The sequence below is a fragment of the Aplidium turbinatum genome, chromosome 4 (assembly GCF_918807975.1).
Source record: "Aplidium turbinatum chromosome 4, kaAplTurb1.1, whole genome shotgun sequence".
In the NCBI taxonomy this organism is placed as follows: Eukaryota; Metazoa; Chordata; class Ascidiacea; order Aplousobranchia; family Polyclinidae; genus Aplidium; species Aplidium turbinatum.
In genome coordinates, this window is record NC_137475.1 from 17,446,472 (window position 1) to 17,459,005 (window position 12,534).

The 12,534-nt window shown below is 42.7% G+C and overlaps 1 protein-coding gene across 2 annotated transcripts in view; it reads left to right on the forward strand.

Moving 5' to 3' along the window:
• LOC145769512 (protocadherin 18-like) overlaps nucleotides 1-3,872 on the forward strand; it is a 28,932-nt gene extending 25,060 nt beyond the window's left edge. For both annotated transcript variants that reach the window (XM_082581161.1, XM_082581160.1), the window contains 2 exons: nucleotides 8-175; nucleotides 434-3,872. In XM_082581161.1, coding sequence (XP_082437287.1) covers nucleotides 8-175; nucleotides 434-1,191 — 926 coding nt within the window. In that variant the 3' untranslated portion in view covers nucleotides 1,192-3,872. The remainder of the gene's footprint in view (nucleotides 1-7; nucleotides 176-433) is intronic.
• The last annotated feature ends 8,662 nt before the right edge of the window (nucleotides 3,873-12,534 follow it).

Sequence of the window (12,534 nt, forward strand, 5' to 3'; positions counted from 1 at the left end):
TTATCAGGTGAGCCTATGCAGCGTAAAGTTGAGAGACGAACTTTAGAAGTAACTTCACCACTCTCCACTTGCGCTCTTCCTATGGTCGCATCTGATACTGGGGACTTGGGCCCGCTTTGTAACCACTTATGCCGACAATATGGCCATAGTGACACCTGCTGGATGCACATGGCTAGTGAGTAATTTCGTGTAGTAAACCACTACGACGTTCATACATATGAAGTCAGTAATTACGTTGTCACATTTTGCATTTATATGCAAAACAGCACATCACAATGCCGAGCTGGTCGAAGAGCTGGGTATGATGATATTTCAATGGATTGAAGATTTACACAAATGAAAAAGCATACGTATGAAAGTCTGTTTTAGATAACTTGAACATTGTCAAAAAACAAGTATCTAAAATTAAAGTAAAATATTTCTGCTTTTTTAGATGACCAAGTCCATGATAACTTCTATTACGAGGAACCTTCACAATCTACGAACGCTGTACATACCTCTTACCATCAACACGCTGGTCATTTGTCTAACCTGCTGCCAAGGGGAGGGCTGGAGACAATCAATGAAACCCAGCCTCTCCATTCGGTTCTTCGGGACGACTATGATGACGATCAGGCAGAGAATTACCAACCACTACATGACACTTACAATGCTCAACAAACCTTTTCATTGCTTCCATCGAAAAATAGTCATTATATCAGACATGATCAAGTTTGTCAACCTTCGTACTGGAGCAATCCTCTCTCTCATTTAAATGATGACTCAAATGCAACTATATCATCAGTCACTTCACCAAGACAATATCCTCCTGATGTTAATCGTCATTACGGTGTTTCTGTTCCAGTGCGCCACCATTCTACGTCTGAGTTCTACCACGGTATGTCGTCCTCCAACGGCACAGCAACTGATCCATCTTACAACCAATACAGCGTCACTGATTCTGGAAACTTGAGTTATGATGGCCTTATGGATCAGATTCAGAATACCCAAGACGCACCTAGTACCCGGAGATCCACATCGTCCTTACACAGCGACCTCTTACAGAAGCGGTTTCTTGCTCATGCCCACGCCACATCGCGAGGTGATGACGCGCACATGACGTTATCAAACTCGCCGTCACACCATGAAGAAGTGAGCATTCAGGAAACCAAGAAAATCATTGACGACATTGACCAGCTTATACACTCTTGAAGGAACTGAAGAGAATAAAGTGCCTAAATTCCCAAATTTGAGACAGGACATCTTTACGTACAACGAAAAGGTTTTCGTGTCTTGCAATCTGTGACATTCAAAAGTGGACTCCGACACTTTTTTGTGCTGAAATTTTACTACAGCGTTTAAGTGTTTCTCGGCAGTCGAGTGTAGCGAGAACTGACAGCGATAGACACGCGTTTCGCCCATGATACTGAGCTCATCAGTATCGCACCACTAATTCATGGTGTGATACTGATGAGCCCAGCCTCATGGGCTAAATACGTGTTTATCGCTGTCAACTCTTGCTACACTCAACTGCCGAGAAACACATGTTTTTGGAAACGTCTTGATGGCTAGTGTGGAGGCTACACCGGTATAGTTAGCGAAACACAATGCTCGCTGTTCTACAGCATAGTGAGTAGCTGGGTAGTGCTGACGCCAGGAAGATCGCTCCTTCTCAATGGCGTTTAAGTGACTGCTAAAAGCACTTTTTCCCACGTTAACTCCAGTTGAGCAAAATGCGACTTAGGCACTTTCACAACTTACTTCAGAATTCCACCTTTATCAGAAAGCAACATGAAGATTATTTTGTGTCACATTCACATAATTAGGACCTGTTTTTATTATTTTATGCATAAGCATGAGCCATTTGCTTCGTTCATATCTGTTTGTAATTTATTCTGTTTCCGCATATCATGATAAAACTGATTTTGAAATAAATTGTAATTGTTTCATCGTCACATTCACATAATGTGTCACATTCACATAATTAGAACCTGTTTTTATTATTTTATGCATAAGCCGCTTTTCATATTTTATACATATGTTCATACGACAATGTAATGTGTAATGTGTTTTAATTAAAGCGATAAGTAGGCTAGTTACCCTTTTACGTTGCTTTGTTGTCAGCTCGGTTGTTAGTAAAAAGTGTTTGTCGATTGATTGTTGAAAGAGCTTCTTTCTAACCGTATGTCACATACCAAACTTGCAAAAAACAATTTGGGTTAAGGGAAGGTCATGGCTCAATTTTCTATGACGTAACTGTTAAGTTCACCCAATCTGTACGATCAACCTCAACGTTTCGAAAACTGAGCATAATCACGATTTCAGCTGCTTCTACAGTATGTCTCAGCCAATGAATTCAATTACCCCAAGTCAATCATAATGTATATAACCAGCGGCGCCGGCAGGGGGGGCAAGGGGGGAAGCTGCCTCCCCAATGTTTTTGGCATCATTTTTTTAATTTTTTTATCTTATTACATATTATTATTAGCCTATTTTATTATTTTAATATTTGGATCCCAACCTGAAGTCAACTCAAGTTGCAAGGGGGGAGGAGTAAAATATTTTTCTTTTATTTTAACTTTGTTCTTCTTGCTGCTGTTCTTTTTACCACATGGTGGAAAAACCCGAGACAATGCTAACAATTATTTGACATAACAGCAGAGAGTACAACAAGGGCATGATTTTTCACGTCTTATTTAAGGATTTATTTCGTAAGCAGCAAGGTCGTTGAATCGAGTGGAAATGTATAGCTATGTGAGAGACTGCTTTTCTAAGTTAGTAGAGGAGTGGCAGTGCATAGGCCTACAGCATTGGGTCATTCAATGTTTTCATAATAAGGATATAATCAGTGGCCTAGCCAAGGGGGGGAGGGGGGTTGGGAGTTTCAACCCCCCTTTGGCACGCGTGTGACGTCACGATATTGAGAATGGTGCTTTCAGTCTCTTTATATCTCTAAAACAAAGTTTGCCTAATTTTAAACGCAACTGCATTAAAAGAGCGAGTTTTGCCAATACCAAACATTTAAAAATCTTAGCCAGGAATTAGCAACAAGAAAACATAGAGACTTAGCTTTATTTCCGAAAAATTCCGAAGAAAACATGATCTTATCCTTTTGCTATGCCACCGGACAGCACCATTTTACAGGAATATTCATACCCACATTTTTGTTGAAAATGCTCTCAGAATGCACCTAATTCAAAGTAATTTTTCTAAATTTTCCGGGGAAGGCCCCCGCCGCTGGGTGTCGTCTAAGGCGAACACGCTGTCGGGCTTCGCCCGCCGGCCGTTAACTCCCCCCCTTTTAAAGTTCCTGGCTACGCCACTGCAATAGACATTAGCAGTAGAAAACAAGAGAAATTAAACATTATCACTGTCTTGCAGTAATATTTTGCCCCTCAATGTTGAAGGTCTGGCGGCGCCACTGTATATAACTCACTCATCTCTTTAAGCGTGAAGATGTTATACATGGATTTAGAATTACAAATTGTTTTTGCATTACGTTATCAATGAATCTGCAACTTGAATTAATTGTTGTACGTTCCTTCATTGTGTATTTTTAGCTCTCTCATGTATATTGTTAATCAAATGTGGTTTGCTTTGTTCATATCTGTTTGTAATTTATTCTGTTTCACATATCATGATAAAACTGATTTTGAAATAAATTGTAGGCCTAATTGTTTCACCGGTTGCTCTTATTATAACTACCCTCCAATTAGTTGCCCGTATGCCTACAACACTCGATCTCAATGTTCTACAATACATTGATGTGGAAGACTTGAAATTTGATTTTTTAAATCAGCTTTTTGGCCAAACGTATTTCAATTTTTTGACCGTGAAGATTATTAAGTCAAATTACTTTCTGAAAGTAAAGTAAATACGAATCCTCTCACAGCATGGGAGTGTAGATTAGTTTTCTGATGATTGTAGCCAGGCGTAGTGGAATGAAATAAAGGTTGGTCAACAATTTATTGACTTCAGAGCAATGCTACATCAGGTGCATCACAATTCTGATTAAGCGATATTAGTTAGCGTGAAAAAGTTTGCTTTAGCAAAGCAGGACGTTGATTTAAACATCAGCATGAGCAGAGGTGGGTATCAACTACTTTGAAAGTAGCGCGCTACCTGCTACCAATCGATAAACGTAGCGCCCTACTCGCCCTGGCAGCTTGTTCATAAAAACTGCAGAACTGCAGCACCCCTTGCACATTTCAACATTTTACTTTTTTATTAATTTCTTTTTTTTTTCTTTATAGATCCTACCAACTAGAAATTTCATAATTTCTGTATTTTAAAATTTATTATGATTTTTTAAGTTTTATATTTCTAAGCCCTGAACTACAAGCTATGCAGTTGCGATGTTATAAAAGAAGAACATAGAGGAATTTTGGCGACATATTTTGGCTGAGGTTGCTTTAAAATCCCATAATTCCAAACTGCAAATTCTGCAGTTGCTGGTCAGGCTAGCTACTGTTACTTCATCGTTTTTAAGCACTTTATTAGGTGGCTGCGACTAAAGCTGTTACGTGGTTAGACTAATGTGCTTTGCTTTCTGCACAAAAAGATAAAGCATAGACTAGGTTATCATTATTGTTACTTAATTGAATTTAACCTAGGTTCATTGTTAACTTACGATAATAAGTTAAGGCTAAAGGTCACATTCTAAAACAGCCTACTGGTATTGAAACTTGTTGAACATCAGGAATTTAAGTGCTCAAATAGCCTCAGAATACACGAAATTAGCACGCTACCTGTGACATACCACTACAATAAGGTGAAATTTTATATAGAGGTCATGCCCCCAGACCCCCTAACTTGGCATCGGCCCCATGGCGCTCGCTCTTTCACGTATACCTCCAGTTGCAGCACCCCCTGTTATAAATACCACGAGCCGCCACTGTCTACAAGTATGCGAAGCTGCCAGGATTAAGCTCTGCAAGAAACTTTCCCAGTCCGAGGATAAAGATTCAATCAATCAACGTCTTCTCCCTTTGACAAGTCAACGTCACTGCGTCTGCATTGGTTCCATTCATGATTTGAATTGAAATTGTTATAGCTGGTAGGGAGGGACGGCTCGCTAATGTGTGCTGCAGTGCCGCAGCACTCCCACAAAAGTTTTCACAAAAAGTTTCTCAAATATCTTAGGGGCTCGTCTGCCCAAAATTTATTTCATGTTCTCTATTCGCAGAATTGCATACTGTCGTCGTCGTCGTCGTGTGAGCCTCTGGGGCCGAAGGTCTATCCTTTTAACACCCCAGATTCACGATGTTCCCGGACTACACTGGAAGGCTACTAGAAAGCAGCCAGTCTTTGGTTTGATCATCCATGACCCGCAGACCTTCCACTCCGTTAGGTGGCTTGAAGATGATACAGTCATTGATGATGTGGTCTGCGGTTTGCTCCTCGGCACTACATTTACAGGAGGAGAAAGAGGCCATTCCCCATTAGTGCATGGTTGAGCGGAAAAGCCCGAAGCCAGTACGGAGACGGTTGAGGCGCACTCATGCCTGTCTTGGTAGTATCAGGCCAATGGGGCGTGTGTCCGCATCGGGGATGAACGAATAGAGTCTGGTGGTGCTTAACTTCCATTCAGAACTCCATTTATGGTCCGCCCAAACAGCCGCAGAGATGTCTTGTTCATCAACTTCGTTGATCAGAAGTTCAGCGGCAGGCACGAATGGGTGTCTTGATTTCAGTCGACGGGAGTGCTCGTTTGGGAGAGCAGAGATCTCCCGAACTGTGGTAGAGAAGGTGGTTATGCTCCAGTGCCCGTCAACCGAGGGACAGAGTGGCTTCTTCGCGACGCTCAGCGGGTAGGATGCCAGCTAGAATGGTGAGATTGTCCAATGGTGTGGGGCGCAGGCATCCGGTCACTGTGCGCAGAGCGCTGCTTATGGCAGTGTCGATGTTATGACAGTGAACACTGCGACACCAAACAGGTGCACACTTCACAGTACTATGCTGAAGAGTAGACAAGGGCTAAGGCTGCTATACGCAAAGTATCAGCCCTCGCCCCCCAGCTAGAGCCTGCCATGAGCTTGAGTAGCGCTGCACGGGATAGAGATGCAGCGAACCCAAAATTTTTATCCGCACACCGTATCGCAACTGAATCACCTATCCGCACACCACACTGCACACCGCAATTTATCTGGAACTTTGACACTGCACCGCACACCGTAAATTACAAAATTTTCAAAAAATATTTTAACGCATTAATTTTTAGAAAGTCAATTGTGGCAAAAAAACACCCATGGCATATAACTGGTAACCTACAGGTACAGTTGTGCACTAATTGACTAGGCTGACCAGATCATATTGTCTTATCAGCAATGCATCTAAGTTCTAAGACATCATGATTTTTCAAATAGAATGTTCCTGGATCCAGTATCAGGACTTTTGAACACTTTTTGTAAGCAATAATGCAATTTTAATGTCAGTGGTTATATGAACTACACACTACACAGACAAATAAGACGTCAAGAGTAAAACTTATAGCCTGAACTTACTGGGCTAACTGTTATAGTAACTAATGCGGTAGTTGCGCTAGGCCTATAGCCTGGTAACTGGGAGCTGAGCTTATCAGCTAGGCTATTAACCAAAACACTCGTACAGCCTCCCTCACAAGCCAGCCCCAAAAACCCTGTCAACTGCAATCCATTTGCATAGCTTTCCAGCTGAGAGCTTCCGTTAAAGGAAAAAAAAGTGATCCGTGTTTCCAATTTAAATTTGAAATTTCATAACTGATATTTCTTGAAAGTTTACGCGACAAGCGAGGCGGCGCGGCTTTGTCATTTCAAGCTTCCATGCGGCGCGGCACACGGCAAAAATGTCAAAAGCGGCCGCGTACGCGGCGCGGCGTGGTTTGCATCACTAGCGCGGGATGTCAGTTTCTTGCGCAGTGACACCAAATGGTGGCGGTATGTGAGCGATCTGTCCAGTGTCACCCCAAGATATCTTGCTTCGGGGCAGAAGGACAGAGATTTTCCGTTGTTCTGGATGTTTAGCTCACGATCAGCTTGCCGATTGTAGAGGTGGAAAGCTGCTGCCACAGTTTTGGTTTCGCTGAGTTTCAGTCGCCAGTTCTGGAGATAAGCTGAGAGAGTTTTCATGTCCTGGCTCAAGGTGTCTTCTAGATTTTCTCACGACTTTGTGGAGTGGAGAATTGCCAGGTCGTCTGCGTAAGCGTATTTTGATAAGACTGTAGTTGGCAGGTTGTGGGTGTAGATCTTGAAAAGAAGTGGAGCCAGGACCGATCCCTGTGGGATGCTGTTTTTCAGACGTCTCAGTCTGCTTCGCCGTGAGTTGCCGGTGGTGAAGGTGAAGCTTCGATTCTTGACAAGTTCCATAATCATATGAACCATATGTCAGTCAGGGAGCAGGCGAAGCAGCTTGCAAGTAAGGCGCGATGCCATACGGTGTCATAGGCAGCTGTGAGATCTAGAAAGACAGCGCCGCCTTCTTTTTTGCCTCAAAGCAATCCTCGATGTCTTGGGTTAAGAGTGTGACCTGATTTACTGTGGATTTTCTGCATCGAAATCCAGCTTGGTCTTTTGGAAGGAGCAGGTCGACGATTGGGTTGACGCGGGCATATAGTCTTTCGAGGATCTTGATAGGAACACAGAGGAGGGATATCGGACGATAACTCGTTAGGTCCTCTGGTGGCTTGTGAGGCTTAGGGATCGCTACTACTAAAGCTCTTCTCCAGATTTTAGGGATTATGAGGTGGTGCATGCAGGAAGAGAGGAATCTACGTAACCAGAACGTTAGGGCAGGGCCAGCATGGAGCACAAGCTCAGAGCAGATCCTATCTGGCCCCAGAGATTTGTGTGGTTTCACTAGGCGGAGGGCGGTGGCGAATTCCTCTGGAGTGAAGTCCCCAGAGATTGTTTCTTCTTGTGATGTTTCCACTCGCCACAGGGCAGATACTTCCTTGGCAACAAAGCGGGATGCCTTGCGGTCCTTTGTCCTGTAGACCCCGTTCTGCACTAGCTGAGAAGCGATGGCATTAGCAGAAACGGGGCACTGACGAGGGGAGTTTGCTGAGCGCCCAGTGAGGTTGTTGATGATGCTCCATGCTTTGTGGCTTGAGTGTAAGAAGTCGATGGTTTGGACAGCTTCGTTCCATCGCTCAAGCTTCTTTGTGTCTAGCCGTTCAAGTAGTCTGGTGGCAGCGGTAGAAGCAGCACCATGAGTGGCGCCTAGGTAGGAGCGATAGAAAGCCTCACACTCAGAGTCCCAACATGGTGTATAGCTGGTTCCATGGCCACGTGGTATTGTGGCCTTTGCCGCAGTTATTATGGCATTGCAGAAGTCCTGGTATGCCTCGTCTGCGTTTCATGTATCAGTCGATGGTAACCTTGCAGCAGACTCATTGGTCAGGAGGTTGTATTGATTCCAATCGGCTTTTTTGAAGTTCCATCGCTTCACCGGTGAACTCGGAACAGGAGCCACAAGTTTTGGGGCATTGATGAGGGACGGCCGGTGTTGGGACCGCGGGAACTTTTCAAGCACACGCCTGTCTGGAAGAGAGCTGTTGACACTCGCTAAGGCCAAGTCAGGGTTTGTCCCCGTTCCCCAGAGGCCGGAGTGGAAACTGGCTGGTTCCTTTGGATTGAATAGGATCGCAAGATGGTTTGCAGAGGCCCAGTCAGCAAGTCTCCGTCGCTGCTTGTGTTGTTGTAGCCCCAGTAGATATGCTGGCAATTGAAATCGCCAGCGAGACTGGGGGAGGGGAACGTTGGAAGAGATGGTCGAAACATTTGCGAGGGTGGGGGCTTGTAGATGTTGTAGTCTGAGATGAAAATGCACATCCACTCAATCTCGGGATCAGTTGGAGATTGGTCGACAAAGGTCCACTTCAGGCTCTCATGGACAAACGTGGCAAAGCCGTGCTTCCTGCTTAAGGTAGACCCGGCTAGCGTGTAGTTGGGAATAGCTAGCCTATCTACATATGTGCAGTGGGTTTCTTGGAGGAGGATGACGAGTGCCCGGTTGGTATGGGCAAGCTGCTCCTCAACTTTGATCTTGCTTGTTGTGTAGCCTTCTATGTTGACCTGCAAAATAATGGGGCGTCTGAACTCGTCCATTACCCCTTACAGCTGTGCCGTCCAGGTGGAGGCTCTTGGTTGACAAGTTTCGGTTGGCATCTGCTTGGGTGCAGATGTTACTCACAGGATGGGGCACGAGGAGCCACTTGTCGTCCATCTCAATGCATATGTTATATGCATACTGTTGTGCATACTGTTATATGCTGTACAGTATGTGCATACTATTATAAGTGTAAATTGTATTTGGAAGCCCTGCGTGTGCAAGGAAATATTTTGCATAAGGTTAGGCCCACAATATAAGAAACATTCGATTGTGACTTCTAAGAGCCGCAAGTTTTCTTGAATTGCCAATACAAACGAATAGCAAAACTTTGTGCTGTATTCAGACAGCACAATTGAACAGGATGCTATCCCAAGTGGAACGCGAGTGTAACGTTGTGAAATTTAAGTGTTACGAAATAAACCAATTAGTAGTTTACTAGACTCCCCAGCCTGGCCTCCGCGACCTAAGCTGGTGGACTTCCCTTCCGGGTGCATCGCCACCCCATAATCACGCCGCTTCCCGCCTCCACGGGGAGTGGCAGGCCGGTTCTTTAAAGTCTCTGACCTGGCTATGTTTATTGTGTTCTTCTCGCCGTGTCAATTATTTTGTACTCGTGCGTCGTTGATCAAAATAAAACAGTTCATCACCTTTACCTTTTCGCTGATTTGTAAAAAAGAACTCAAATAGGGAGGCATACGAATAACTGATACGTTTTAGGATAAGTCTGCTTCCCATCCTTGGGAAAGACTGTTTGAATTTAGTATGTCATGCAATAAGCAACGTATGTACATCCAAAATATAACGTGACATAGGCCACGAAAAAAATTTTGTCGAGTAGGTAATGAAGAAAAACAAGCGTTTTCTCTTTTACCATTTAGAACGTGATATTTGTTGTCTCATTTGTTTGTTGATCGTCCCTTTGAAAATATTACACATTTGCGAAACTCTTAAATAAGCCAAATTTTATCTCAAATTTTATCACAATTTAGTGCTGAAAATACGCTAAGAATGCATCAAATCAAATGTAATATTTTTAAATTTTTTGGGAGAGGGCCCCAGACTCCCGCTGTGGTATTCGCTTTCGGCGAACACGCGGCCGGGCTTTGCTCGTCCGCAGCACCCCCATTTCTAGAACTCACCAGCCGCCACAGCAGTTGTCGAAAGTGCATTTTATGTAAAAATATGGTAATTCAAAACGACGATGTTTCACCGGCTCCAGTGTCTGATCCTTCAAGGAACATACTAAGCTCTTTGAAATAGCAGATCGTGGTGGTTTAGCTGTTCCAAATGAAATTTACTTTGCTTCTACCACAGTGGCTGTGCAATAGCCTATTATGAAGCACTAATATCAAATGTGGTTGCGAAGCGCAAATTTTTACTGTGCAAAACTAGCGTTAAACGGCTTGCTTTGCAGGTCATTTTAATTTCGACATGATTATTCAAATCATTTTTAATTGCTTTGCTAATAAAAATCGAAACGTTTAAATGCTCCTACAACACAACAGCCAGATAGCGTCGCTCGAAAACACGCACACTTGCAAGTGGCAATTCTAGCAAGGCTGGCACTGCATAAATTTTTTAACTGAGTGCAATTTTGTATATTATAATTATATTATTTGTATATTACCCGTTATTCATTCTTGTGCAAATACCATCGTCAGTTATTTAAGAAAAGGTTTTAACCCGTGAAATTGTCGCATTGTGTACTGTCGAAAAAAACTTATTGCCAGTAGTTTATACAGATTTCCAGGTGGTGTTATGTCAAATGTATGTTGGTGTTGGTTTTATCAACAATAAAAAAAAATACCAGCATTCACCTAATGCACATAACAAACAACAGAGAATCATGGAAACTTTTCATGCAAGATGCATTCTATGCTTGGAATCAAGTGCGACAATAAAAGAAGTTATGTCAAAGAGATACGCGAAATTATTATGTTGTCGTGTTTAGTGGTACCCGCGTTTTCTGAAAACTGCAGACAGTGCACACCGTTTCGGCCTTTTGGCCTCTTTAGTGCAGCAGGTACACTGGGTATGACCACGGAGATATATACCTGCATGTGACATTTTCCTATTTGTGGAACCTAAGCTCCAAAAATGGTACTACTGCCAACCTTGCTAAGTGCTTAAACTGCAAGCAGTGAGCTTTGTGCAATGCATAGCAAGGTGCTTCCCGTGAAGTGCTCAATTGGCGTAAGCCAAGTGCGTCAATAACTGCAGACAGTGCGCACCCTTTCGACCTTCCGGCCTCCTCAGTGCTGTGGGTACACTGGGTATGGCCACAGAGATATATACCTCCATGTGTGTATTATGTATATCTGTGACATTTTTGAACATTGAATCCATCTTGCAGGTTTGTGAAGTATAGAAGCTATATAGCCTACATGCATTATTATTCAGGGCTGTAGAGTTTGGCAAAAAATGTACGACCCCGACTCCTAGCTTATAACTGGCCGACTCCAGCTTCAGTGTTACCATATTTTGGAAGGTTGCCAGATTTTTTTTAATTTGGGTTCTTTTTTATTTTTTTACAATTTAATTTCACGTTAAGTTGTGATCGAAACTGAAACGGCGACTTTCATTAAAACTAACTAGAACAAACACTTTATTTTCTGGTGAAGTTGTAGAGCTCAATAGGGAGAACAAGAAACAATATTTTGAAAAAACATTGCAAAATATTTTTTATTGTTTATCGTTTTGTATCAAGTTGGAATCGGCTTTTTGTTAACGACTCCCATTCTACACGCCAAAATCTTTCCGACTCCAACCCCACAGCCTTGTTATTATTTACATTTTATGACAGTAAATTGTGATAAAGCTTTGGTAGAGAGTTTGCTTTTTTGAACCATAGAGAAATAAAACAAAGTAACTTCAGCGGGTTTAACATGATGTATTACATACACAAATATAACATAATTAAAAATAAACTCATACGTTTTCGACACGTACGTGTGTCCTCATCAGGAATTACCTATCTGCAATATACATAAAATGAAAATTGTAAGGTAAATTTGACTTTGCACTGTATAACTGTAACTGTATACTAACGACACTCCAGAATGAAAAGCACAAACTGAACGAGTGACACAGGAATGATTACAAGTAAATTATACGGTGGAAAACAGATCACATGAGGTGTACACTACAGGCATTTGACAAACAATTAGAGCACACACAAGAGGAACTATGAGCCACAGGCGAATAACTGCGGTTGAGAGATGGATTATTACGTTTGATTCTTAAGGCTTCCATGATCTTAGTCTGAAATTCAGATCTGCCTCGAGAGATGATTTTAAATTGGTCGATCGAGACATTGTCAGTGCACGTTTCGCAAGAGGCGATGTGCTCTTTAATTGCACTTTTGGTTGTTAAGTTTGGGTTTAAGTGCTCCCCGGCCCTTGTCAACAAATGTCTGGTTGACATACCAATGTATGTCTGGTTTGCGTCACGCAAACAACTAAATTTATA